Source organism: Bradysia coprophila, assembly GCF_014529535.1.
Source record: "Bradysia coprophila strain Holo2 chromosome X unlocalized genomic scaffold, BU_Bcop_v1 contig_130, whole genome shotgun sequence".
NCBI classification, from domain to species: domain Eukaryota; kingdom Metazoa; phylum Arthropoda; class Insecta; order Diptera; family Sciaridae; genus Bradysia; species Bradysia coprophila.
In genome coordinates, this window is record NW_023503296.1 from 1,205,411 (window position 1) to 1,228,071 (window position 22,661).

At 37.8% G+C, this 22,661-nt stretch overlaps 2 protein-coding genes across 6 annotated transcripts; one reads left to right on the top strand and one right to left on the bottom strand.

Annotated features, from left to right (window-relative positions):
• Window positions 1–1,498: 1,498 nt before the first annotated feature.
• LOC119067873 lies at window positions 1,499–11,316 on the bottom strand. 4 transcript variants are annotated; one of them, XM_037171137.1, is made up of 17 exons: window positions 11,134–11,316; window positions 10,957–11,076; window positions 10,397–10,581; window positions 10,149–10,313; window positions 9,914–10,071; window positions 8,604–8,785; window positions 8,100–8,512; window positions 7,728–8,038; window positions 6,850–7,654; window positions 6,745–6,786; window positions 6,347–6,542; window positions 5,104–6,277; window positions 4,013–5,031; window positions 3,810–3,953; window positions 2,613–3,743; window positions 2,257–2,464; window positions 1,499–2,179 (listed from the first exon to the last, which is right to left on the bottom strand). In XM_037171137.1, exons 1-17 carry the CDS (start codon window positions 11,152–11,154, stop codon window positions 1,800–1,802), a joined length of 6,654 nt encoding a protein of 2,217 aa, XP_037027032.1. In that variant the 5' UTR covers window positions 11,155–11,316; the 3' UTR covers window positions 1,499–1,799. The 4 variants fall into 4 exon arrangements, with proteins under 4 accessions (XP_037027032.1, XP_037027034.1, XP_037027030.1 ...); XM_037171139.1 differs by lacking the exon at window positions 6,745–6,786; XM_037171135.1 differs by having other exon boundaries at window positions 10,957–11,316.
• A 2,772-nt stretch (window positions 11,317–14,088) lies between these two features.
• LOC119067886 (L-dopachrome tautomerase yellow-f-like) lies at window positions 14,089–20,721 on the top strand. Of its 2 annotated transcripts, none has more exons than XM_037171167.1 (7): window positions 14,089–14,484; window positions 19,068–19,327; window positions 19,390–19,492; window positions 19,559–19,763; window positions 19,826–20,084; window positions 20,146–20,337; window positions 20,394–20,721. In XM_037171167.1, exons 1-7 carry the CDS (start codon window positions 14,364–14,366, stop codon window positions 20,670–20,672), a joined length of 1,419 nt encoding a protein of 472 aa, XP_037027062.1. In that variant the 5' UTR covers window positions 14,089–14,363; the 3' UTR covers window positions 20,673–20,721. The 2 variants fall into 2 exon arrangements, with proteins under 2 accessions (XP_037027062.1, XP_037027063.1); XM_037171168.1 differs by having other exon boundaries at window positions 14,114–14,484; window positions 19,071–19,327.
• The last annotated feature ends 1,940 nt before the right edge of the window (window positions 20,722–22,661 follow it).

Here is a 22,661-nt window from a genome sequence, read left to right on the forward strand (position 1 = left end):
ATATCCAGCATTGATTTCGGTTTGTCGTTCGTTTCTTTGACGATGATTCCCACCTAGACGGTGTGTTGTTATGCTGGTCGTTGTTTTGTTGGTTCGTTAGCCATATTTCCAGTTAAATCAAATCGTGGAAATAGTACATGAACTGTGAACGATGCGTACAGTTTTTTTTTTTGCAACTAAAGCATTGACGTCCAAATTCACATTTCGTTGACGGTGATGAACGGTTGGTACCAGTTATTTTCGTCGTATGATCGTTCAATTTGTTGCTTCGTTGAGTTCGTTTATTTTGATGAAGTTTGGCTATTGCTCGTCGAGTGACGCTAGTTGTCTATTAGTCGAACAATTAGCACTTCGAACAATGGAAGACATGTGGCACAAAACAAAATGGTGGATGCACTTCGTCAAGAAAAATGTATATTCGCTGCTTTTATTACAATTTCGTTCGTATTTCGAGCCTTTTATAATGCGTTTTTTCCATTCGCACGCGATGCACAACACTTTGAAACAATTGTCTTGCTTTAAACACTGTTCGATCGAGATAAACATAAATTCCCCAATTTGTCTTGCAAAACGATTTAAGAAAAACTTTTGATCGGCCCGTTCAATTTAATTCGGTCCGAAACGATTCCGGATTATACTTTACTTTGCGATACGTTCAAACGCGGGGTCACCAGTGCGGGGTACGATATAAAACGGCAAGTTTTTCCTTAATATAAAACTATTTATTGATCGGTAAAATACTGTTCGACTGAATCGTTCGACCGTCTAGATAGGAATGAATTTGATATAATGCAATTGATGTGGTTTGTGCGGGTGGTGAACATACTACTGACATGAACCGCCGCACTAGCTTCGGCCACAAACATAGCAAACTATTGGAATTTCATTTGTTCTCCTCGGTAAACAAATAACTATTCTCTCCATACAATATTTCTATGGTTGCTCAGTTATTAGGTTCCCAGTCGCTTGAAATGTTCTGTTTTCGGAACATTTCTATCCTACACGCTCTAACGACTTCAAATTATATCTGTCTCGCTCGCACTTATGGCAATTCCAAGTGATTGGGTACTGCTCACTTTTCTCAGAGCTAGTGAAACGACAGATTCGTGGTCGGAATTGCGGTCGTACATTTTTGAAAAAGGACTCGGATGGAAAGATATCATTAAAAATGAAATATGAGGCACACAAATGTAGGCTACAATTTTAGCTTAGTACCGGTGCATCTTAACTATTCAATTACCGTAAAGATTTGACGCACTTGTTACAAAATTCTTATTGGAAGATTTCAAAGAGAAGTAGAAAAATTCACTGAGTTTTACTTTTCTACTTACATCCAATCACGCCTAACAATAGTCCAGCCCAGTATCACTCTATTGCCATCTATGTTTGAAAATGGCTATTGTGTATGGCAGTTCACGAGAGACTCTGCTCTTGTTGTAAACTAAGTTGAAGTGATGTTCGTAGACTGTTTGATGTATAGGAAATAAGTAAAAATTCGTTTTTTTTAATATTCTGTTCGAATATTTTGTTGCTTTTCGTTTTATTTAAAATAAAAAAGAAACACAACAATCATCATGGGCAAACACATAAACGCGGCTGGTAAAATGATTTCATTTTTTTTAAATTTATGTTGGAATCACTATTTAAGTAGTTTGTGTTTTGTTTAAATCGTAATTTAATGTCTCGGCATTGCTAGCATTTGATATAAAACCAAACCATTTTTTCCATCGTTTGCATGTCCATTTCACTTTACAAAAAGCAAAACGAAACTGTTTTTCGTTTCTCTCTTCTTACAGAATTCAATCAATTAAACCATTGGCTAATTCGTCGACCACCCCATGTAAATAGTGATCGGCCGCATAATTGCCACCAGTTACATTGCCATGCTGCCTCGGATCACAACTATTGGAAAGACTCAATGTGTTCATATCTTGGTATAAATCGTCCAGTTCCGATCCGTTCATCGGTGACGACGATTCGCCGAAATATGGCGATGAGCTATCCGAATTGGAATTCGTCATTTTACTCCTAACCTTAATATCCTTAACATTAAAATTGACTTTCGGCTTGTTTTTGGGTGGTTCAAAGTAGTAATCGAATCGTTTGAACGATTCAATGTCACGCTCTTCAGATTCGAGTTCACTTAAGTTGACGGTTTGATTCGGAGCGAAAACACTATCTGTAATTGAGAGACGGTTTTGTTGTGTGATTGAGTGAATCAGTTCCAATTTATTCTATTCAAATCTTGACTATTACCGCCGAATTCGGAAATGTGCTCGCCGTTCCGGACTGGTCGCTGACTGCCAACAGCTAAATTTGATGGATATATGTGCGTCTGTGAGTGATGCTGCTGCGGCTGATGCGACGACGGACCAGGAATTCGAGTTATTTCGACACCATTCGACAGCGACGGAGGTGGTTGATCACGGTGAAACTTCGATTCACTGATGTTGTGAATGGTAACCTGTAACATTACAAAACAATAAAATTGTCAATCGCTTACGGGTATGCACTAGGCACTACGGAACATTTTCGTCATAAAAGACAATGCGGTTAAACGGGAGTGTTTCCTCGCGTAATTAAGGAAGACTTAAAACAAACTGGCTATTTACCTCATTGTTCAAACGCTGCCCCGGTTGCAAGTTAAACAAAAATTGCATGTCATCGTATTTGTTGCTATAGTTTTGAGGCAGCCCTTCATAGTAATTGTTCGTCGACGATAATGGTGGTGAATCGTCGCACCTGTGCTGCGAGCTCCCGAACAAATAGCCACAGTCATTGGTCACACCATTTGAATAGCCACTGAATCCATTTCCATTGTAGAAATTACCTTGAGCTGGAGTTGTTACGGGCACTGTAACCGGTGACGCTCCGAAAAACTCATTGAATCCGTAAGGAGATTGATTGTCGAATGATGGAAAGCCTTGACTCTGTTGACCTTTCAAATTGTTCATGTTACTGAAAACGGGACTGTCCGAGGCATCTGTGGTGGTAGAACCTGGATTCCGTAGTCCAATGTTACTGTTTGGCCAAATCATTTGTTGTTGTTGTTGTTGTTGCTGCTGCTGCTGTTTCTTCCTTGTCTCTTGTTGTTGCTTTTTTTGATTTTTAACTTCACTGCCGATAGCAACTGTGTGCTTGGGTGCTGACGGAACACCACCATTCGATTGCACCGAGTTGTGATTGTAGAATGCGTCGTTTTGTTGAAGCGACTCCGGAACAATGTAATTGTGCTCGGGACCGTACGATCGTCCATTGTTGTTCAGCACACCATTCGATATAGCTTGATGTAGTGCAGGATTGCGGATTGTAAACATTCCATTATCGTTTTTGATTATGGCAGCAGGTTGATCAATTTGAACCGGTAATTGTGCAGCTGGACGACTAATGCTAGCTCCGGGCATTGGTTGACGTAATACTTCGTTATTAGCGTGGAACAGAGGATTACGCAAGGTGACTAACTTCGGATGCTGACTTGTAGCGTCAGTTTGTGGCGTATCATCAGACTTCTTGTTTTTACCTTTCCGCTTTCGTCGCTTCAACTTTGCGTTAGCCGCATTTGCAAGCAACTGTTGCTTGGACAATTGTGCATTTGTGTTCATCGGATCAATCATAACGAAACCGTTCGGATCCTGGCCAGCTATGTTTATCGGCATCATCATTGGATTTGGTAAATTCATCGAATTCGGCATGTACAGATGAGATGTTTGCTCGGGTGGCACAGGTGGCATTGGCTGAGAAATCTGAACATGAAACGAATTTGTGCAATTAAGAATCTGATCCGATCCGTAACATGTATAGAGACGTACCTTTGAAATAGATTCCATTCTTGCACGATTCGCTTCAACAGTGGCAGGATTCACACGAGTTAATGTAATGCCAGGCGGTAGCATGAGCCCTTCAACCTTGATCCCACGGTTCAATTGATCCATGATACTAACATTGGAATTCGCCTGGAACGGATTGATGTAAACATATTAATTGGAAATACATTGAGACATTATGAACTTACGGCGTTGCAGTTAGCTGTTCCATGGTTATCCTTCACAAGTTCAATCGTAGTGTCATCATTTAACCGGAGCTTGTGCATCGCACTATTTAGTGAATCACCATGGGAAACCGATGATTTAGCATTCGCCTGACTTTGCTGCCGAGCCTGTTGTTGCGCCAACTTCTTCTTTTGCTTCTTTGACAGTGGAACTTCCGCTTCGACTGGAGTTTTCTCTTTCTTGAATTGAGTCTGCACTTCTTTAGTCGGTTTGGACTTTTCAGTCTTCGTGGTACTGGGTGTCGGCGGAGTAACAGCAGTTTGCTTCGTACTTTTATTGGAAATATTAGCTTTGGTTGAATTTTTCTTCGAACTCTGTTGCGATGCATGGTCCACGGTCGATGTGGTAACGCCACTGTCCACTGACTCTTCCTCCGAAATGTAATAGTCATCATCGTCGTCCAAGTCAAGGACATCAAATTTATTCGTTTTGTATTGTGGATCTGCGTACTCGTATTTCGGTGCTTTAACCTTACGACGTTCGTCTTTCTTCAATTCGCTTTCCAATGGCGAGTCTTTGGTTGCCTTCGGTTGCGGTTCCACTTCGACGCTATTCCGTTTGGTCTTGTTGCAAGCAACCGGCATCACGTCCTTAGCTTTCGTTTTAGCATTTCTGGCCACGCTCTCCACACTACTGCTGTCTTCTACCGACGACTGTTTAGCTAGCTGAGCCTTCAGTTTTTTGTCTTTACGCTTCTGTGTGGCCGTAATCGTACCCGAACTCGTTGTTCCATTGCACTTGGACGACATTTCATCTTTATTCGATGTTTTGATTGTGGTGATACTCTCCGACGAGCTCTGTTTGTTCAATTCCTTTTTAGCTTTCGCTTTCTTTTCCACTTTTGTTGAACTATTGGTTGCCACTGGTGTTTGGCTCACCGCAGCTGCATTCAAGTTCTGTTGCCTCAGCTGTTGATGCTGTAAATGATACTGTTGAATCTGTGATATCGAGGTGGTGTTTATTGGAGCTTGTTGATTCGGAGCTGGAAAATTACAAAAATGAAAATTGTCCTTTCTGTGCACGACGTGCACCGTTCTGCAAATATTTGACTTACCATTAACTAGTTGACCATTGATGAATGTGTATAACAGTTTGTCTTTGTCGGGCGATAAGCCTTTAGCAGTCACGGTTACTTGCGCATCAGCGTGAGGTACGTTTACTCGCCGAATCGTGACCATTCGCTTGGACGGATCCAATGAAACTTCACAGTTTTGCTTTTGACCATTCTGAAGACTGACGTTGCCGCTACTATTGTTGGTAAAATGTTCCGGATTGATGATATGGCCGTGATGATTGAAATCGTTTGTTGGTAATTTTACCGCCGGTTGGACGGTTGGCGGCGATGGTGGCTTGTTGTCTCGATTCAGTTTCTCCAGCTGCTGCTCTTTTGTAGGTAGGTAGGCAAACTTAAAGTCGGCATTGTTTTTCTTCAGCTCGGCTATCAATTCCAGAATCGGGGACTCAATTTTCGCACGTAATTTGCCTAGTTTCTTCACGCCATTCTCGACTTCGTTGATTTTTTTCTTATCTTTCTTTTTCGCCGTTTTCAGCAGTTTCAATTCACTTTTCGCTTCGGCCTCTTTAAAAAAGATGTCATGAAAGTCCTCGCGCATTTGTTCCAGTTCTTCCACTCGTTTCACATCTAATTTTTTCTGCTTTTGTTTCGCCTTTTTCGCTGCCTTTTTAAGCGAGTCCTTTTTGTTGCTGCTGCCTTCGATGAATTCCAAAATATCCTGAATGTTGGGTAGCGGTTTATCGCGCGGTCCAGGCTGTATCAGAACCGTTTCATTGGTTTTGTGTGGAATTTTTTCGATTCTTGGTTTCTCCTTCTCTTTCACCATGTGCGCATGCGCGTGCGTTACCACCGGATCACTTTTATGCGGTACAACATTTGCAGGCACTTCCGTTGCAATATGCTGCACGGTTACTGGTTTCTTTTCACTGGCATCGATAATTTTCGTACTGCTGCTGACAGTAGCACCCTGTGGAATACTTGATTTCATTGCTGTGAGAGCATTGGCAAGGTTTTTCGCCTCGGACAAATCAGCTATGTGTTTGGTGGTCTTTTCAACGACAATGTGCTTCGACGTGATGGTTTTCTTGAAGACGCCTTTCACACTTTTTATATTCGATGATGATGCAGTCTTCGTTGAATCCTTGCTGTGTTGTTGGTGCAATCGCTTTCGAAGTCGATCTCGCGTCTCATTCGTCCGACCATGATTACATTCCTTGGAACAAAACAAAAACAATGAAAATTCATTCGATGATCATGCATCTAGGGGAGCAGGGGAAATTACCGTATGACCGAATATCGTACAATAATAACATGTACATCCGCCGTCAGACCTATGGCACATTTTATTCGGGTGATTTTCGAGAAAATCAGAATGTTCATTGCAACACAGATGTCCGTTCTTCTCCGCGGTCGTCTTCACTTGTTTCTCTTCGTTTTCCTTCATTTGTTCTAGGTCGCGCACCATATCTTTGAGAACACTGCAACGAGAAGAAAATGATTTATTGACAGCGAGGATCTCACAATTGAACGAAAATTCCAACTTTGGACATTTTAATTCACAAAACTATAAGCGATTTAACGAGACTATCGGGTATAGATGAACGTTGACGTGAAGATGAACGAGGTACTATTACTACTACTTGAAAGTAAAGGAAAAATGGACGATTTCGATCAAATTACCTGTGCTCTTCTTTCAATGTTCTCAATTCCTCTTCCAATTTCCTAAAATAAGTGTGGAAATTGAGTAACCAATCTAACTACAAGTAACGAAGTCAAACTACTCACAAATTAAGTTCCTGATTCACCGCGAGCTTAATGGCCTCGGCCAAGTGATCACTTTTCGGTGACGACGACTCGCATTTCACTTTACTATCTTCACCAGCCGCCTTCACAGTCTGATCGACCATTTTCTGTTTACTATTCAGCCTCATGCACAACAGTTCGGCCGCTTCGCTAGACAGCACTTGCTGTGCCGCATCATCCTTTTTGGCCGATGTTGACTTCGGCCCACCGGACCGATCCAGAAACAGTTTATCCATATGCGTTCGCAATTCCTTCAATTCCAGCAGCTTTGGATCGTCCTCCAATCCGTTTTTTTTCTTCGACGGTGAACAGTGTAACTTTTCCGTTGATTTTGTCATATAAATGCAGTCCAACCAGAACATGTTCAGTTCAATGTCGAGGCCGTCGAACGAAAAACACGAGTCTAGCGCTTCTTCCAATGGAATCTTCGTATCCGTTAGGTAACATTCGGCGAACGCAGAACCAATATCACACAGTAATGCATAGTCGGTGTCATCAACATCGTAAATCATGTCGTTCACACTCGCTTGGCTTACGGTTTTCGTGTTATCATTGCACAGTTTCCGAATCAGATAGGTGAAATACAGGTGCTGGATGTTCATCAATTCTTTGCGTTCGTCTTCATTGAGAGGTTGGTATGCCGATACGAGAAATTTCGAAAAGTTCAGTGGGTATAGTCCGGCAATGATTTGGGTGGCGACACGGCATTCGTTTCGGTTGCACGGAGGCGACTGAAATGAACAGAAATGCTCCACGGAAAAGTTTAACGTGTTGTATGGGCGACGTGCTATGGACGAAACCAAAAAAAAAACGGAATTTAAACCAACGATCGATAGTGGTTGGAGATCAACAAAATTTACTTGGTAAATGCTTGAACACAGCCCACGATAAATGGTAGCCATGATCCTTATTCCATTCGTCCGACGGATCAATCATATTATCAATGGAAAATGTAATCGGTTTGTTGGCATCCTTGGCTTGATAAACCAATCGAACCTTCTTGTTAGCTTCGTCCGATTTCGTATTGATGAATTCCGTAACACAGTCCAAGTATTCGCGATCGAGTTTCTCGAAGACCGTGCACTTTGTGCAAAAGAATTGAGTTGAATTTTCTTTGATTTGAGTAAAGCACGGTCCGCCGGCCAGCATGCACGTTCGACATGGACAATCCCTGGCGAGTCATAAGATCGATTACAATTTGAAACACAGCACAACACCGGCAAAACACTTACACATAGTGAGTAGCCAATGCAAAATCACATTTCAAACATTGAACTTTCGTAATTTCCGCATACAATCGATGCTCATCGCATTCGACCCATTTGTTTCGCAAGAAATAGACGGTGTAATTCCAAACTGTGTCCCTGTCGTCCATGGTTAGCCACTTGACCGTATTCGATATTTGCTTCGGATCTTCGAATTGCTTGAAATCGATTTTGAATTTCGTATTCTTGATGCTCTGCAAAATCGAATGCACTGAACACATCCGCCGTCGCCGCTCAAAATCGTGATCTTCCATGTGATAAGCATTTGCCAGGGACCATATTTCGCGCCATTTGAACGTAAGCAACGTCATTTCGTCATCGAATTTGATGAAGCGATAAACCATTGCCTTGTATTTTTCGGTGTCGAGTATTGTCTTGAGCTGAGAGAGAGAAAGGGAGAAACGGGGTCATTGAAATAGAAGTGTCGAGCTGATATAAACAAACAAAAAATCGGATTGCTTCCTTTCTTACCTTGAGGATACACTCTGGAATCAATTCCTTGACACCCATATACACCCAACGCTGATACATCCGCTTGTTCAACAAGTTCCACGTCAGAGAGAACTTTTGCAAGTGGCCTTTTTGAAGCTCGAACAGTAACGGCGACAATGCTTTTGACGCTGTACAAACCTTGTCGTAGCCATCAAGAATAACTGAAAGGAAAGAAATTTTTTAGATAACAATTACTGTAACCGACGGGTTCCTCTACGATATGATAAATCAGTCAAAAAAGCATTGCATAAATGAACCCGTCGATTTTTCCAACATCGAATAAAAAACGAAAATTCAAAACCGAAACCGAAGGCTTGAAAGTGAACTTACAATTCAAAGAGTCAAGAGGTTATTGAACCTTTCTTTACAGTCCGTTTAAATCCTCTTTAAATTCATCCAATACACTTTCGATCGGTGTCCTCTATTCAGTATATCTGACATGTGTAACTTTGACAAACAAATGTTTTGCATCAACCGTCTAAGAATTCTATTACCAGAATTCATGCCGAGTGTGCGTAAATATGAGCTTTCAACGAGAAAAAGCTTTGTTTTTAATCACTAGCCTAAATGGATGATTCACGGACACGATCCTGCCTTCAGTGGAGGATTCGTGGAAAATAGAGACAGTGAATTTTCGACCAATTCCTTAAGTGGCAATTTAATGCACGATGACTGTGTTAGAAAGCACAGCCGGCTATTCGGGTAAATTTAAGAGTACGCTTGTATATTGGCGTCAATGACACCTTGACGAGTGAAGGGAACTTATTGAACGTCTACTCTTTCATAGGGAAAACGCAAGTTTCTTGTCAAAACTGGAAAACCCACAAAAACTGGAAAATTGTCCAATAAAAAATGGAATCTTAAAACGTTAATAACCAAAGTTTGTTTTGAACAAAAATTAAAATTCTTTTCAAGGGGTCTGTTCATAAAAGACGTCCGCACTTTTTTTGGTAGTTTATAAACCCCCCACCCTAACCTCTACGTTTTTCCTATTCTATTAAAATTGGTTGTCCAGCTTTGTCGACCTTCCCCCTCCATCTGAACGTTTTTTATGGACATCCCCCAAAAGTTTAGGGTTGACAATCTTTGCGCTCATAAGAATTTACGAAAGAGATCAGCTAAATTATTTCACTCGAATCACCCTTCTACTGTAAAGCATGACTTTCTATAGGAACGAACCGGACATTTAAAAACAATCCGTTCACTGCCTGCAGCGGTTACAATAAATTCAACACAAATGTCTACTGCAATGCGGATTGGTTTACAAATGAACTGAAATAAATACTCACAATTCAACAGCTCGACGGGATTGTACGTTGGCGTTTCCGATTCATCATCACTTTTCGGCTTAATAATGTCTTTAAATCCTTCACTGTACGTTATGGCAATATTTCGTAATTGAAAACAGAGTAATTCGAATAACTGATGTGGGTCCCTCCTGTACAGCCTGTTTAGGTGGAAATGGATGGTGTTAGTGGCTACCGAACAGCATTCAAAAACATTCACATTTCTTTCGATACTTACATACTGAATACGAGTATAAATGTCATATCGTTTGACAAAGGCAAATTATTACCTAGCGATAATTGAATATTCCGTTTCGTATCGAGTAGTTTACCATCACCAACCCATTTCGTATGTCCTTCGCCCAACCACGTATAATCGGATGCATTCAATTCGACTGGCAGTCTGAAACGGTACAAATGGTTGAATGGAAGTTTTGGTCAGCCGGGCGCCGAATTCAAAACGTAAATAAAAGAGCGGATCCTTACTCTGGTACGAGCGTATAAAATTTCCTTATTAGCATTTGTAATCGCTTCCACAACGTATTGTATTCGAAATCTTCTAGCAGCAATAGAATAATAGTTTCACGATATTTCAAGCAGTCTTCGCATGTACATGATACTCGGAAAATGTTGAGATCGTGGACACCAGCCTTTGGCGAAACAGTGCAAGTCTAAAATAAGAAAAAGACCAAAAAAAGTGTTGAATTCGATTCGATTCCAACAAAAACAATAAAATTCAATTCGAAACCAAAATAAAGTCAATAGCCGAGATCGAATCGGTATTGGAGTATTTTTAAAGTTGTAAAAATGATAAAAGCGATGCGCGTGTGTAGAAACTTTACAAACAAAAGAAGCCAAATTTAGTAAATCCATTCCAGGGAACGACTATCACCAACCGATCGGACTCAATTGACCGATTCGGTGATGTTAAACAAAACCGATTGTATATCAATAACATTACCGAGCATATGCAGCGTGCCTTCACTACACACTCTTGCATCATTGACAATATAAAAATCAATTGCGGGGGAAAATAAACATTTTACCTTGCTGTCATTGTCCCTAACATTTCCCGTTGTTTGTATATATCCACCTCCAGCTGCCTGCTCACCGATTTCCTCATCTTCTGATTCAATATCTTTGAAGATCTCCAATTTAGGTATATCCTGAAAGGGATTGATGTCTTTAGTTGACAGGTCGTCGGAAGTCAGGAGCGAATCGACTTTTTTGAGCAAAAACGACATGGCGCAATAAAATCGTATTATGATCCGGATGGTCGTCAATTTATTGTATTTAAATACAATTAAATTGTTAGCGATTTATTCTTATTTAAAGTAAAAAAGCTCAATTTTCGAACACACTTAATAAATTTTAAGACCAAAATGGAGGCCTCCCAGCTGTGTGACACTTCGAACGCAATTTTGGTACCGACTAGTACATTTTTGTTTGTTTTTGTTAGGTTGAAATTTCATATACACACTGTGTTAATACCGGTAATACCACAATTGTACCGAAATGTTTTCGAACCAGTAGCGCATAATTCATGATAATTTACGTCGAATGTGCTACTACTTCTCTAATTAAAATAATTAAAAACTGAATCTTTTTGTAAAAGCTTTGGAACGAGTTGCATTATGTGTATGACCTGATTAATTACCGACCGAAAACCTATTCAAATAAATCGACAAACATATGCAAATATAAAAGTTTTTCGAATATAATTGGAAATTTCGGATCATAAGAATTGTACCATTCGTTGCACAGTATCTGTATTAAATAGAATGAGAAATTAATTAATTAAATTGGAGAAGTAGTCGGTCAAATGAATTAGTAATTTAAGCGATAAGAAGCAGTATCTCACACAAATTCAACTTGACAAAGCCAAAAAGAAAATCCGCTCTTTATTGCAAGGTACTGAAAAGAACAGGTTAATACACCTACAGAGCGGGTGGCACACAAATTTTGATAATTTAGTCAAATTTTGTTAAACACGCACCACTGGTGTAAAAGTTGACTTATAAAGTTGACATTTCACATAATCTCAAAATTTGTGTACCGCCTTCGTGATCAACTCAGAAGTGTATTAACCTGTTCTTTCAGAACCTTGGGCAGGCCAAAATTCATTCATTCATCCGTTCTTTTCTTAAAAAAACGTTTGCTGTTTTGAAAATTACCCGGATTTTCTTATCGGATCCATTAAAAAATAAATTTTTAAGTTTAATTTACATAAAACGGTATTTAACGTGCTTATCGTCGGTTCCTAGACTGTGAAACCTGTCATTTTCTTTCAATTATACTCAGCCTGAATTGCCAAAAACTTTTCTCAATTTTCCATAACATAAAGTGTATGTATTATAATGGAGATGCCAGATTCTCAGAAAATTATCATTTAGCTGATAGATTAGAACAGTAAGCCCACCGATTACTTGAACCAGGTGTATTGAGTCTTATAGTAATTTATATGTTTTATAATTTGGCTAATATATATGTATGTTTTGTCGGCATTTTTGCTGAACAGTTTCCAATCAATTAAACACTTACACTAACATTTGCTGTATCCTATCAGCATTTACCGGCAGTTGTCAGAATACGTTCGTTCGCATTCACTCGTGTATTTTGTGTTACTTTAACCCTGTAGTTTCCGCGAAAAGTTTTAAGACTAGAACGATAACTACACGATCTATCATTCCTCTCAGTGCCTATATTCGCCAAAATATTTTCACAAATTTTCTCAAATTTTCACGAATTTCTGAAATTTTCGTGAATTTCTGCAAAAGTTTTTTGTGAAAATTTGAGAAAATCGCGAATATAGGCACTGATTCCTCTCATACACATTAAAGAGAACATCTTCAAATGCTTGAAAGACGTTCCGTAGACATTCATTTACATTTTTTTTAAAAATATTTTTCGATTTACTCTGAATTTATTGAAAATTGGCATTAATTCCAAATTAAACATTATCCCAATTAAATTGCATTAAGAGTGATATCGCTAATACTTCAGGCGATTGGGGAACAAGCGGTCTCCGATTTTAATAAGTGATAGCTCGTTGAATTCGTCTTTCAATTCTAAGAAACACGTATCTTTCACTTTTTCAAAAAAAAAATCTGTCAAAAGCGTTCAAAAGTAAAGACATGTTGAGGGTACCGAAAACAATTTTTCGCCAATAACTCAAGAAGAAATTATTTTAAATTGTTGTACGAACGTCGGCTTGGAAAGAGCTACAGGTAGAGTATACGCACCGCTTGGTGCTAGTAGATCCACGAGAGTTATGACTAAAAATATAGTGAATGTTCGGAGAGTCCGCCTTCCCTGCAGCTTCGATGTTCCACGGAACTGAGTATGTGGTGTTGTAGCTGGCCTTGTACAACATTACAACAACTTAAAATAATTTTTTCTTGAGTTATTTCCGAAGAACTATTTTCGGTACCCTCTGACAAGTCCTTACTTTTGAACGCTTTTCACAGAAAATATTTTTTTTTTCGAAAAAGTGAAAGATACGAGTTTCTTAGAATGGAAAGACGAATTCAAGGAGATATCACTCATTTAAATCGGATACCGCTTGTTCCTAAAGTTTAAAAAAAATCACCTGAAGTTTTGACGATAGCACTCTTAAGAAGTTGCAAGCCTGGATATCCTACAATTGCAATTTACATAGCAAAGTTGCGTTACCACTCACAAATTACGCTATTCCAAGAGGATGGTGAAGTTTTCGCATGCGCTTCATATTTATTTTCAATCATTTTTCCATACATTTTTGAGTATACACAATGATCCGACATCCCAGATTCGTCATTTTTCGCCTGTGTAATTTGTGAATGGACTCTATATTCACTGTATTCAATATTAGTCAATTTAGTGAGTATTATGGACATTCCTTTAATTGCTTTAAACTTCAAGCATTAAAACCAGTTAAATCTGCATTGAAAAAACCATCGAAGTCCGTTTAAGACGTCCAGGTCAATAACTCTTCCACACACATTGTAGGAGGATGCGTTATTACATACAAGAGAGGGCTGCAATGTTTGCTATAAAATGCACGTTACTGACCTGAGGTTTATAAATGTATCATCTATTATAGTATACAATTATAGGTACATTGTATTGCATTGTGATAAAATAACCTTAGGGTGTTTGTAAAACGGTCCGAACGAAATCCAAAAAATAACCATGCGACATCATTATACCGTCGTCCGAAGAACATTTTTACACAACAATAATAACATTTCAATGCGGTTTTTGATTGTATATATATATACGGCCGATGCGGTTATTTCGTTAAAACAAGATTTTCTGTTTTCTATTTTATTTTTAAAAATGTGTCCAGCTTTAATTGCGTGCGTTTATTAAACCATTTCTTCAGTTGTTTGTTGTGCGTTGTCTTGTCCAGTCGATGTATAATTATTATTGAACAACAGTTCAGTTTTTGATCGTGGAAAAAAATCATTTAGCCATGGCTATTGGTATCGCTTTTATCGTTTTTCAACTGTTAACATTTTTGGTTGTTGATAATGAGTGCAAGATCAACGAATTTTATCGATGGAAGCAAATTAGCTTTGAGGGACTAGGATTGGGTAAGAACATTTGTTTGTTTTTTTACTTTGAAAAGACAAGTTTTTCTTTTGTCTTTTTTGGAGAATATATTTTGCTGACCCTATGAGTTAATGCACTAATTGGACTAGTTGTTCTAAATAAAGAAATGTGCCAACTGCATTGCTAATCTAATCTGTTTTGGTTCCATCAAGAGGTTTTGAGAACGAAATCATAACCTGCTTCTGTCGTTTAAGATCATTATAATGTAGTAATTAAAGTGACCTTGATATGTGATAACAGCACCTAACGTTACTAATTAGTAGTGGTATTTCCCTCGAAAATAAACCAGTTAGTCGCTGACGAATATTGTTAATTCCACAATTTACCAATTATGCTCAAAAATGTTTCAGAATATTGTTATAATATTTTCAAATATATGTCGCAACTGTGTTTCCTGCAATCAACAACCTTAGGCCACAATATTTTAATTCATCATTTCAACCTTGATCCATCATTTCAATTTTAATCTAAATAGTACTTTACTTTTGTCGTCAAAGAAACATTTGAAAATCTGTGTGGATATGAATTCTTTTTGAAACGCTACTGGCACAGCCTGCATAGCCTATTGTAGACAAACTTAGTGACACTATTTATATCGAGTTTCGCTAAATTTGACAAGAATTTCACCAATTTTGAGAAATTCGCTAGGATGTTTTCATAAATAGGTGACATTTTGACCGGAGTTTACCTTTGGTCAACATTTTTTCCCCAAATCTAAATTAAGCAAGTTGCAATTACTTCCAACAGATTGGTGCATAGCGCAGCACTGCTTTTAGCATGAACATAGAAAATATTCGGAGGCTTTTGTAAGGATAGACGACATCGACATGTTTTTGTTGTATGAATTAAACATACAATACAAACAATCCTTAGTGGTAGCTGTTACAATACAAAGTCGTTTTACAGCTTGAAATGTAAATTTATTGGAAAATATTTACTTGGTAGAGTATTTAAAATCGTTTTACATGCACAATGCGTCGAAAACCGTACTTTACATGTTTCTAGCACTACTTTCGAAGTCCTCAACATGTAATATATAATTATCGCATACGCGGTGTGATTCCCCGAAAAAATTATTCACCTAGGATATATAAACAAACATTATACTTCAGTAAATTGTCAAAGTGTCACTCGCATATCTTGTTGTCTCGTTTTCGCTTATGCGATAAAAAAGAATATGCACGTATGACAAGCCGGCTCGGCAAGCCTCGACCGCTTTGTCATACGTGCATAATATTTATTTCATACCTAGGACCCGAGATGTGCGACCTCGTCTCGGATCAACAATATTCACACGAATACTCTACTTTTCATCTTTTTATCCCTTGTTATGTAAAATACTTTCAAGTATATTTTAGCACGGCAGAGTAAAATAAACCAGTCAGGAGCAGTTCATTTTTGAAACCTAATACACTGCATGCAAATGAACTCAAATGAACATTGACATCAATTGAAATAATATAATTCGCAAAAAATATGGCTTCTTATTCAGTTCAAACCCTAGTCAAATCAAGCGCTCCTGCCTGGTTTATTTTACTTCTGATTAAATTTTTTCAATTAAAAAAAATTGATGCATTTTCGAGGGTAATGCTTCTAACAATTTTTTGTTTAGACAAACGTTGAACTTTGATTAACTCAACGCACTTCAAGCAAAAGTGCTATAAATGACAGCTGCCAAATAGAGTACTATTTTGTATGAAATTTTATCCCCACTCTTTTTACAATGTAAAATTTTATATGGAGCACTGTCAAGTTTAAGTACCCTATTTAGAGTACCACTTTTGCTTGAAGTGCGTTGATTAACTTGAAAACCTGTGAAAACTTTTATTTCTTTCATCACCGACACGAGCAATGCCTATGATTGGTAAATTCATTTACCACATTTATTGAAACGTTACAACAGAATAATAAAACTTAGAGACATATTTCTGGCCAAGACATTCTTCAAATCGATTTTTTACAATGAAGACATGATGGTTCATTTTTGGTCAAATGGAGAAAAATGTAGAACACAACGAGATCTACGACCGAGATTTACTAAAAGATTACGAATTTGCCGAAAATCATATTCGGTAAATTTTCGTTAATTTTCAATAAATGGTAAATTCCAAGGTTGCGATCGCTAACGATTTTTATTAGCGACGCTAACGCTAACGCTAATTTCGAAAAATGTTAGCGTCGCTAAACTTATTCGCTAAACCGAAAAAAAGTTAGCGCGCTAGTAGCGGTCGCTAATAGCGATCGCTAATGTTTCGCTAAGAGATCTCATGAATAAGACGATTTTTTAATTTATAAATTTTTTTAACGTTTTCGATCACGCTGAGCATGATGAAATCTCAATAATTTTTTTAATATTGTTTTTGATGAACTTTGATTGAATTTTGTTCAATCATTTTTTGAGGAAAATTTTATAGATTTTATGATTATGATTATGATTTATGTTGAATATTACCTTTTTACCGGAGTTGCAAAAGACTGAGTATAGTAACAATTGAAAAGTCAAGCTTTCGTGTGAATTTTGTTAATCCAAAGCATGAAAAGTATTTTACACGATTGCGAGGTGGAATTGGTCTAATACATGAAATTTCATAAACTTTCAACGGACTTTGAATGTGAAGTACATTTCATAACTCGATTTTTCAACGCTTCACTTCTAGTTATGCAAATAGCAATTCTAATAATTCAATATTAAATTGTTCAATACCTAGAAAGTTCTATTTTTCATTAGCGAAGTGATTAGCGATCAGCTAAAAAACTTTCGCTAATGACATTCTAGCGAGCGCTATTACTAGTAGCGACAAATTTTGAAAATAACCGTCGCTATTAGCGGCGCTAGTAGCGACGCTAGTAGCGACGCTAGTAGCGTCGCTAATGATTAGCGACGCTAGTGCAACCTTGGTAAATTCCAATAAATTCGGTAAATGAATTTACCAATAATTGGGTTCGAAATCTTACAAGTGTTCTCCTAGAAATTTCCTAGCGTTCTCCCATACAAAATTAGAATACAACAAAACTTTCTTGAAAGAAATTTTGATATGCTTTTATTTGTTCCACCTCATTCAAATTTGTAACAGCTACATCTGGCGTCACAAGCAACAATTCTGTGATAGTGACAAAAATAACGGATTCAATCCCGTCAGTTGATTAAATATTCTCATATTCAATAGTAACTCATATAGTCATATAGTCTAGTCGATAAGGGCAAACGTTTACCAAAATCAGTTGCTCAAACAGCACTAAAAAGACTTCTAAAAGTATTGTAACAAGAACAGACATAAATTTTTATGCAAAATTTTTTTGTCACTTCTTGTTAGAAAAAGTTTAGAAGAATTTTCAAGTGCTGTTTGAGCAACTGATTTTGGTAAACGTTTGCCCTTATCGATTAGACTATATGAAATAAAGAAATGAATGTGGTAGAAAACGAGCGAAGCGAGCTGGAATTTTTTTTAACGATTCAGTTTTACTACTTATAATAGTTGGAAAACTTTTCGTTAAACCAAGTTAATTATGTCATAACTGGAGACTCTTCTTGAGGCGCTACAATGAATTTTTTCGTGCTCAATAAAACTCAATAAACTAAATAAAACCGTAACATTAGTGTTCTCACTAAAACTCGTAGTACAGGGAGATTTTGACTTTGAAGAGTCATTTCTGGAGGGCAAATTTTTTTTTCTTGTGTTTAAGTGGTATCCAACTTTGAAGTATCTAGAATGAGGTAAGAATAAATTTGAAACAATTTCGAAACTCAGATTTTGGTAGAACAACCAAAAAATGCTTGCACTTAACCTCAATTTTTTCGGTTTCTATCACTTTTCTCAAAATGCTTAAGTGGGATCGAGTGGGATTTTTGGGATATTGTATAGGTCCTTAAGGACCACCGAATCCCGAAAAGATTAGCTTGTTACTAATTTTTGCAAGCTTCTCCATGCAAAATAATCTAATGTGCCCAGGGAGATTTTGATGAATGGCTTCGCTTCAGAGTTATCCTTTGCATTTTAAGAGAACACAAAGTCTGATGTAAAACTAGTAGTGATGAAAATGGAAATCAATTAAATTTTATCTTGATATGTGTTCTCTGCGTAATTCAAAATCATCAAGTTCTGCAGAAATCTGCTGCAAAACAAACACATTTTTTTCCAAAATGACTGTGTCTGAAATAGTCTCTTCTTGAAGTGTTCTCCTAAATTCTAAAGAGTTCTCGTATCATTGCTAGGATGCTACGTAAGATTTCGGACCCATGGATAATCATGCTTTCTTCGTATGAGTTAAAACAACGCACTGTTGTTAAAACCATAGAGATAGATATAATGTACTAACTGAAAAGATTGTATTGGAACAAACTCCGAAAAATATGCCAAAAGACGTATACGAATTAGTGGAACAATCTTTGTTGCTACCTATATCTTACCTATACTCACTTATGTGATGTTTCTAGTGTTATCCGACTTTACTGTCGACTCTTAAACTTCTTCGTATTTTTCCTATTCAGCAGTGCTACTCTAAGATTTTCAGTTATTGCTTATCCACCACGCAAAACTCATTTATTTTACAATTTACTTTTTAGCAGAACACGATGGATCCGTAACGTTTCCGTCAGATGAATCAACCGAAACTACCGAAAGCCATACCGATCCTAATATAGACTTCGTAGCTTACAACAATGTACCGATGTCGGTCGCTCATTATAAAGGAAAGCTTATTGTCACAGTGCCGAGACGAGCTCGAGGTATTCCATCGACGTTAAATTACGTTGACGCTGATCTGCCGATTGGAAGTAGCCCGTCATTACGACCATACCCAGATTTTAAAACGAATGAACTAGAGGTAAACAGATGATGATAGCCAGTATTTCCATCTTTTGTCTCACCCGAAATAAATCATTTTAGCCTAAGCAATTAGCTGACCATACAAGAATAGTTTCAGTCTATAGAACTCGCATAGATGAATGTGGTCGATTGTGGTTTGTGTGCACAGGTGCATTGGAATATGGTAAGTTTTCTGTGAATGCCTTTTTGAATTAAAGAATTTAAGGAAGTCGCTTCGTTCTTGCCGCAGATAAAACCATACAAATTCAACGGCCATCACTCTGGGTCATTGATATGAACACCGACAAAGTTGTGCAAAGATATGAGATTCCCGAAAGTATTATTGAGCCTGGTCGCGGAATTATTAGTTTGAATGTTGATGTCGACATGAAAACGTGTGACAATGCTTATGCTTACATTTCCGATTTCTTGACCCAAAGCTTACTCGTCTACAGGTAGGATGATTACATTGTGTCCTGTGAACCTTTAACAAACTGTTTATGTTTTCCCCTGACAGCTTGAAAGAAAACCGAATGTGGCGATTCAATCACGATTATTTGAAATACGATTTAGAGTTGACTAAGTATGAATTGGATGGTTTCAAGTATCAGTGGTATGACGGTGTATTTTCGGTTGCTTTGGGCACACGAAATGAAGACGGATACCGAACAGCATATTTCCATCCCATGGCGAGTAATTCCGAATTTTCAGTTAGCACTAAAGTACTTCAAAACGAAGAGGCATCCAAACGCGTAAGCCATGGAGACGATTTTAAGGTTCGGAAAATTATTGAAGTCTTAAGAGTAGCATTTAAACACATAAAACTCGATAAAACAGAAAGTGGGAGAGCGTGGACGTTTGTCTCAGTCGGCACTACATGATTTCCATCAGCGAACCGGAATTATATTCTTTTCCCAAATTGCAAGACATGGTGTCAGCTGCTGGAATACACACACGCCGTGCACTCCGGAAAACAACGGTCTGGTCGATCAAAATGCAACCACCATAAACTATCCAGTCGATTTGAATGTAAGTTTTCACTCAACTAGCTGCGATCTTGTCCTTAAAATTCATTTTTTATCCAGATTGATCACGAGGACAACATATGGGTATTGACCAACACATTGCCGAAGTTCATCTATGGAAAGCTTGATACGAACGAATTTAACTTTAGAGTTTGGCGAACTAATGTTTTCGAAGCCATTCGCGGAACTGTGTGTGATTGGCATCAAGAACACGCCTTCGGTCCTGGAAGTGGATATTCAGATAAATGGAATGATCATCGACACGATCAAGATTGGCACGATGGAGAATGGCATCACAATATGAATTGGAAGGGTGGACATGGTTACAAGCGCCATTAATGTATTCTTTAATGAAAAATAAAATTGAAACGCTTCGTATTTTAAAGAAGTCTCAGTCTTACTGTTTTGTCTGTTGAAATACGCTAAGAGATTCTAATTTGACTAAAGTATGTTTCGACAGCCCATGGCTTCAACTTCGATTTTACAAATCTAATATAATACGGAAATTGCTGCTATCAACGCACTTCAAGCAAAATTGCTACTCTATATAGGGTACTGAAACTTGACAGTGCCCCATACAAAATTTTACACTGTAAAAGGAGTGGGGATAAAATTTCATACGAAAAGTACTCTATTTGGCAGCTTTCATAAATAGCACTTTTGCTTGAAGTGCGTTGCTGCTATATAAGTTGAGGAACTTCAGAGACATCTGTGCTTAGCTAAAATTGTACATTTGCGTGTATTTAATTTTTTGATTATATCTTTTCATCAGAATCCTTTTGGAAAAATGTACGACCGCAATAACAGCCACGAATGTGTCAGTTTTAAATAAAAATAAATTTTGGTTGTAGTCGTTTGACCAGCTCTGAGCAAAAGGAACAGTTTAACGAAAATTTTCATAAACTGCCCAGTTTTCTCCGAGCTGGTCAAACTGCTTTAAACAAATCTATTTTCTGTTGAAAGCTAATACATTCGTGGGGGTTATTGCGGTCTTATATTTATGAAAAAGGATTCGGTTGGAAAGATATAATTAGAAGTAAACTAAAATTCAGTATTTAAACGCCAAAATGTCTTCTTTTCAGCAAAGCAGTGATGCCTTTCAGGACGAATCGACATAACGCCTCGATTGTAGCCTAAATTTGTGTAAAAATGTGATATATTTTCGATGACACCTTTGCATCCGCAAGGTTCTGAAAGAACAGGTAAAGACACTTACGAAGGCGGGTGAAATACAAATCTTGACAATTCAGACAATTTATTGTTTGAAAAGTCAACTTGAAAACAATTTTTTTTTGTTAAGTTGAAATCGTCATATATATTTTCCAAACCTAGATTACAGGAAAATTTTGATCGCACCGCCTTCGTGATCAACTCGAAAGTGTATTAACCTGTTCTTTAAGAACCTTGTGCATCCGCTTCCTTTCAGATCCTTCTGCATTCGCTTCCTTTCTTGAAAAATTTGGAACATCTTTTTGTGTTAAAATGAGTTGCTTTTAAGTAATAGTAGATTACGTCAGTGGGTTCAAATTTTTATTTCGACGAGTGGGGACCTTATAGCCAAGGTAAATATAGTGAGGAGGTACAACCGAATCAGATGTGGCACAAAAGTTTGCTATAAACGCCATCTCTCCCTGTCTTTAAAATAACAAAATTGCTTAGAAACCTTGGCCATCTGTTTTGTTATAGGCACAAAATTTTGTGATAGGCACAACATTGTGAAACACGGTTATAGCCCGACCCGAAGGAGAGGACCGTATTCCCACTCTTCAAAATTAAAATTTGAACTCACGTGCGTCATGTGATTTACGTAAATAAATGCAATGTAAATGCATATTTCATATGACCGAAGCGCCATTTACATTGCCGTATAATGTAAAAATAATAAATGTTGTTTATGTTGGTGTAGCCTACTGTGAGACAACGCAATAGTTGACTAAAATTGGCAAAAATTCTGATTTTTCTCGTAGTAGGATACACCACCACCAAACATTTATTATCTGTACTCAAAGCCAAGTCTTCTTGACACAAAACTATGGGCCCACTTTTGTCCTTTCCGGAAATACAATTGAGCGTTGTGTCGATTCGTCTCAACATGTCACAGACGGCAATCATAATAACAGTTTTACTATCTGATCTATTACTTCATTTGATCAAAGACTTCCAGAGATTGATATCAGAAAACTTTTACTTCATTTGTTTTTAACATGCTTTTTGCTATATAAAACCCCATCAGTCAGACATTGTCGTTTTTATTACTGTCGTTGTTGATAACAGATGACAGCCGTCTGTAACAGGTTAATATTAGTATCTGCCAAGCCCTAAATCCGT